Source organism: Miscanthus floridulus, chromosome 18 (genome assembly GCF_019320115.1).
Source record: "Miscanthus floridulus cultivar M001 chromosome 18, ASM1932011v1, whole genome shotgun sequence".
Classification (NCBI taxonomy): Eukaryota; Viridiplantae; Streptophyta; class Magnoliopsida; order Poales; family Poaceae; genus Miscanthus; species Miscanthus floridulus.
In genome coordinates this window covers 107,872,585-107,876,722 of record NC_089597.1, presented here as the reverse complement: position 1 = coordinate 107,876,722, position 4,138 = coordinate 107,872,585, and the positions used below count along the sequence as shown (strand labels likewise).

The following is a 4,138-nucleotide window of genomic DNA, read 5'->3' as shown; positions in this document are numbered from 1 at the left end:
ACCCATTTTGCGATTCTCCCCGTGGCCTTCTAGTTCTGGCTAACCTCACCGAGGGGGAAAGATGACACGACGGTCACCTAGTGTGAGTCGAAGTAGTGGCACAGCTTCCTCTTGGTGATTAGGATGGCGTATAGGTGCTTCTAGATCTAGGGGTAGCATGTCTTGGAGTCAGACAAGACTTCGCTAACGAAGTACACGGGGTGTTGTATCTTGAGGGTGTGTCCCTCTTCTCCCTGTTCTACAACCAAGGCAGCGCTGACCACCTGAGTCGTAACTGTGACGTAGAGTAGGAGCGACTCTCCCTCAGCCAGTGGGACCAGAATTGGGGCCTTTGTTAGGAGCACTTTGAGCTTGTCAAGCGCCTCCTGAGCCTCAGGCGTCCACGCAAATCGGTCAGTTTTCTCTAGGAGTCGATAAAGGGGGAGCCCCCGTTCGCTGAGGCATGAAATGAAGCAATTAAGTTCTACGAGGCACCTGGTAACCTTTTGAACTCCCTTCTGGTTCGGAATTGGGCCTATCTTTGTGATGGTTGAGATTTTTACCAGGTTGGCTTCGATGCTACGCTCGGAGACGATGAATCCAAGTAGCATGCCCCTTGGGACCCCAAAGACGCATTTCTTAGGGTTGAGCTTGATGCCGTTCTCTCAGAGCTTCCTAAAGGTCTACTCCAGGTTGGCCATGAGCTGGTTGGTCTACTTGGACTATACTATGATATCATCCACGTAAGCCTCAACGGTTCGCCTGATGAGGTCTCCAAAGCATTTGATCATGCAACGCTGGAACGTAGCCTAGATGTTCTTGAGTCTGAACGGCATCGTCACATAGCAGAATGATCCGAACGGGGTGATGAAAGAGGTCGTGAGCTAGTCAGACTCTTTCATCGTGATCTGATGGTACCTGAAGTACGTATCAAGGAAACATAGGGTTTCACACCTCGAGGTCGAGTCCACTACCTGATCTATGCGTGGCAAAGGAAATGAATCCTTTGGGCACGCCTTATTGAGGCTCATGAAGTCATCACACATTCTCCATTTCCTACTTTTCTTTTTTACTAGAACGGGATTAGACAACCACTCTGGGTGGTATACTTCCTTGATGAAACCGGCTACTAAGAGCTTAGCGATTTCCTCGTCGATGAACCTTCGCTTCTCCTCATTGAAGCGGCACATGCATTGTTTGATAGGCCTAGAACCTGATCGGATCTTCAAGGCATGCTCGGTGATTTTTCTCGGAATTCTCGACATATCCAAGGGTTTCCATGCAAAGATGTCTCGATTGGTGCATAGGAAGTCGATGAGCGTGCCTTCCTACTTGGGGGAGAGGGTGGTGCTGATGTGCACCATCTTGTTGGCGGAGTTGTTAGGGTCGACGAGGATCCCCTTGATGTTCTCCGTAGGCTCGAAGGATCCGGCCGCTTGCTTCACGTCAGGCACTCCTTCAGCGATGTCCTTCCTGATGGCTACGAGCTCCTCGGAAGCGAGGCTTGCTGAAGCGAGCTCGCAGCTCTCGACCTCGCACTCATAGGCCCTTTGGAAAGAAGTTCCAACAGTGATGATCCCACGTGGGCCCAGCATCTTGAGCTTGAGGTAGGTGTAGTTGGGGACGGCCATGAAATTCACGTAACATGGTCGCCCCAAAATGGTGTGGTAGATTGGGGGGAACCCGACTACCTCGAAGGTGAGGGTCTCTATCCTATACTTGGATGGATTCCTAAAGGTGACGGGCAGGTCGATCTGCCCGATCGGTATGGCCTACTTTCCTGGCACGATGTCGTGGAAAGGCGCCCTGGTCGACCAGATACACGATCGGTCGATGCCCATGGCATCAAGTGTCTCAGCATACATGATGTTGAGGCCACTGCCCCCATCCATCAGTACCTTGGTGAGCCGCTTCATGCCAACGATAGGGTCGACCACAAGCGGGTACCTGCCTAGGTGTGTGACGCTATCCGGGTGGTCGGATCGGTCGAAGCTTATGGGAGACCCTGACCATTTGAGGAAAGCAAGCATGGCAGGCTTCGCTTCATAGACCTCTCAACGCACGAGCTTCTGTCGGTGCTTGGAGCTGTGTGCCTCTGGCCCACCGAAGATCATGAGGTAGCCATCCGGTGTCATAGGCTTCTGCCTTGGGCTTCTTCTTCTGCTCCCATTTCTTGGAGCCACCGGTGAAGAAACGCTTCATGAGGGAGTAGTCCTTGTACATGTGTTTGATGGGGAAGGTGTGGTTTGGGCATGCCCCCTTGAGCAACTTGTCAAAGTGATCGGGGGTGCCTTCGTCCAGTGCTTGATCGGCCTTTCGCTCGGCGGCGGCCACGAGCGAGCCCCCACGCTATTTCTAGTTCTTCTTCTTATTCGAACGGTTGAAGAGGCCTTCATCGGTGTCCTCGTTCCACTTCGCCTTGCCTCTAGAGCGATCAAAAATTGCTCCAACCGCTTCCTCGCTGGAAGCGTGGCTAGTCGTGATGTCAAGTAGTTCTTTGGTAGTCCATGGGCCCTTACGTCCCAACTTATGGACCAGGGACTTGCAGGTGGTCCTTGATAGGAAGGCTCCTATGACATCGACATCGGCGACATTGGGGAGCTCGTTGCACTACCGGGAGAAGCGTCGGATGTACTCATGAAGAGTCTCTCCTGACTTCTATTAATAGTTCTTCAAGTCCTAGGGGTTCCCAGGGCGCACGTAAGTGCCCTGAAAGTTCCCCATGAAGATTTGTTTCAGGTCTGCCCAAGTCTGAACATAATTGGGCGGAAGGTGCTCCAGCCATGTTCATGCTAAGTCAGCCAGAAATAGGGGGAGATTGCGAATGATGAAGTCATCACTAACTACACCGCTGGCCTGGTAGGCGAGCTGGTAGCCCTTGAGCCACAAGCCAGGGTTCGTTTCCCCAGAGTATTTTGAGATGTTAGTCGGCGAGCGGTATCGGGGCGGGAGCGCCACTTTGAGGATATGCCAACCGAAGGCTTGGGGTCCCATTGGTTTGGGGCTATGACTCTGTTCCTCCTCGCGGTCGTAGCGCCTGCCCCACCGAGGGTGGTAACCATGGCTGGCCCCCTCCCCTGCATCATTACGGGTATGCCAGCGGGCGTCGAGGGTGTCACGTGTGTCACAGTTGTGGCCAAGGCGCTCCTACACCGGAACCATGATGCATGGCCTACCGTCGTGCGGTGCCTGGTGGACTAATGCGTCCTTGTTGGGTCGCACTAAAGCCGTGCGCTAGCTGGCGTCGGGCTCCCATCGCTGAGATAGCGAGCTCTTGGCCTACTATGCAGTCACACGCTCAAGCAGCGTGCAAATTTCGCGGTGGGCCTATCGATCCTCAGGTGTCGTAGGCTCTGGAAGCCCCCTAAGCAAGGCTACCGCAACAGCGATGTTCTGGCTTTCTCGGGTGAAGTGCGGGAGCGCTTGATTGTCCTCGACGATCCTCCGGTTCATGTCACAGGCCATGGCGTGTGCGCGCCCCCTGTCTCTATGGCGCTCGATCTTGCTATCTCGCTCCGCGCATTCCTGCTCGAGCTAGAGTCGTGCTTCCTCAAGCTCAAGGTGCTGGGCCTTCAGCTGCTCCACCCATAGGCGAGGTGGGGCTCCTATATCCCCCTCGACCTCATCGTTGAGGTAGTTCGTTGGGGTAGCCTCCTCTTCATGGATGCTTTCGACATGCCCCTCGAGGGTACGTGTCATGAAGCATTCGTGAGAGGGGTGATGGCTCCCCCTGCTTGATTCAGAGCTAGAGGGTGACTCTGGCTCTTCTATGAGCATGTCATGGAAAGACTCCATGACATGTTCAATCACCCCCCCTGAACTCGTCGTTCGTGGGGGATGGATTCATGCGTTGCGCCACAAGGTGGCCAATGGTCTCTCCGGCATTGTGGAGACCAAACAGGAGCATTGTCAGAGCACTCTAGATGAGGTATTCTAGGGAGAGGGGCTCTCCCCTGGTGAGCTGTGCCATGATGTTGGCGAACGAGAAGGTGAGGTGGCGCAAGTCCTCCTAGGATGGTCGGGGTCCGAAGAAGACGCCGAGCTGGTGCTTTAGCCTTCCGTAGTCGAAGCCGAGGAGCTGGCCACTCCTAGAGGCATGGGCCTCCGGTGTGTGTAGCCATAGCTCCTTAAGCATCTCGACGATCATGTCAAGGCCAGT

At 54.3% G+C, this 4,138-nt stretch overlaps 1 protein-coding gene across 1 annotated transcript; it reads right to left on the bottom strand.

Annotated features, from left to right (window-relative positions):
* Positions 1–1,307: 1,307 nt before the first annotated feature.
* On the bottom strand, positions 1,308–1,610 carry LOC136524344 (uncharacterized). The gene has a single exon (XM_066517750.1). The coding sequence runs from the start codon at positions 1,608–1,610 to the stop codon at positions 1,308–1,310; it is 303 nt and encodes a 100-aa protein (XP_066373847.1).
* Between the last annotated feature and the right edge of the window lie 2,528 nt (positions 1,611–4,138).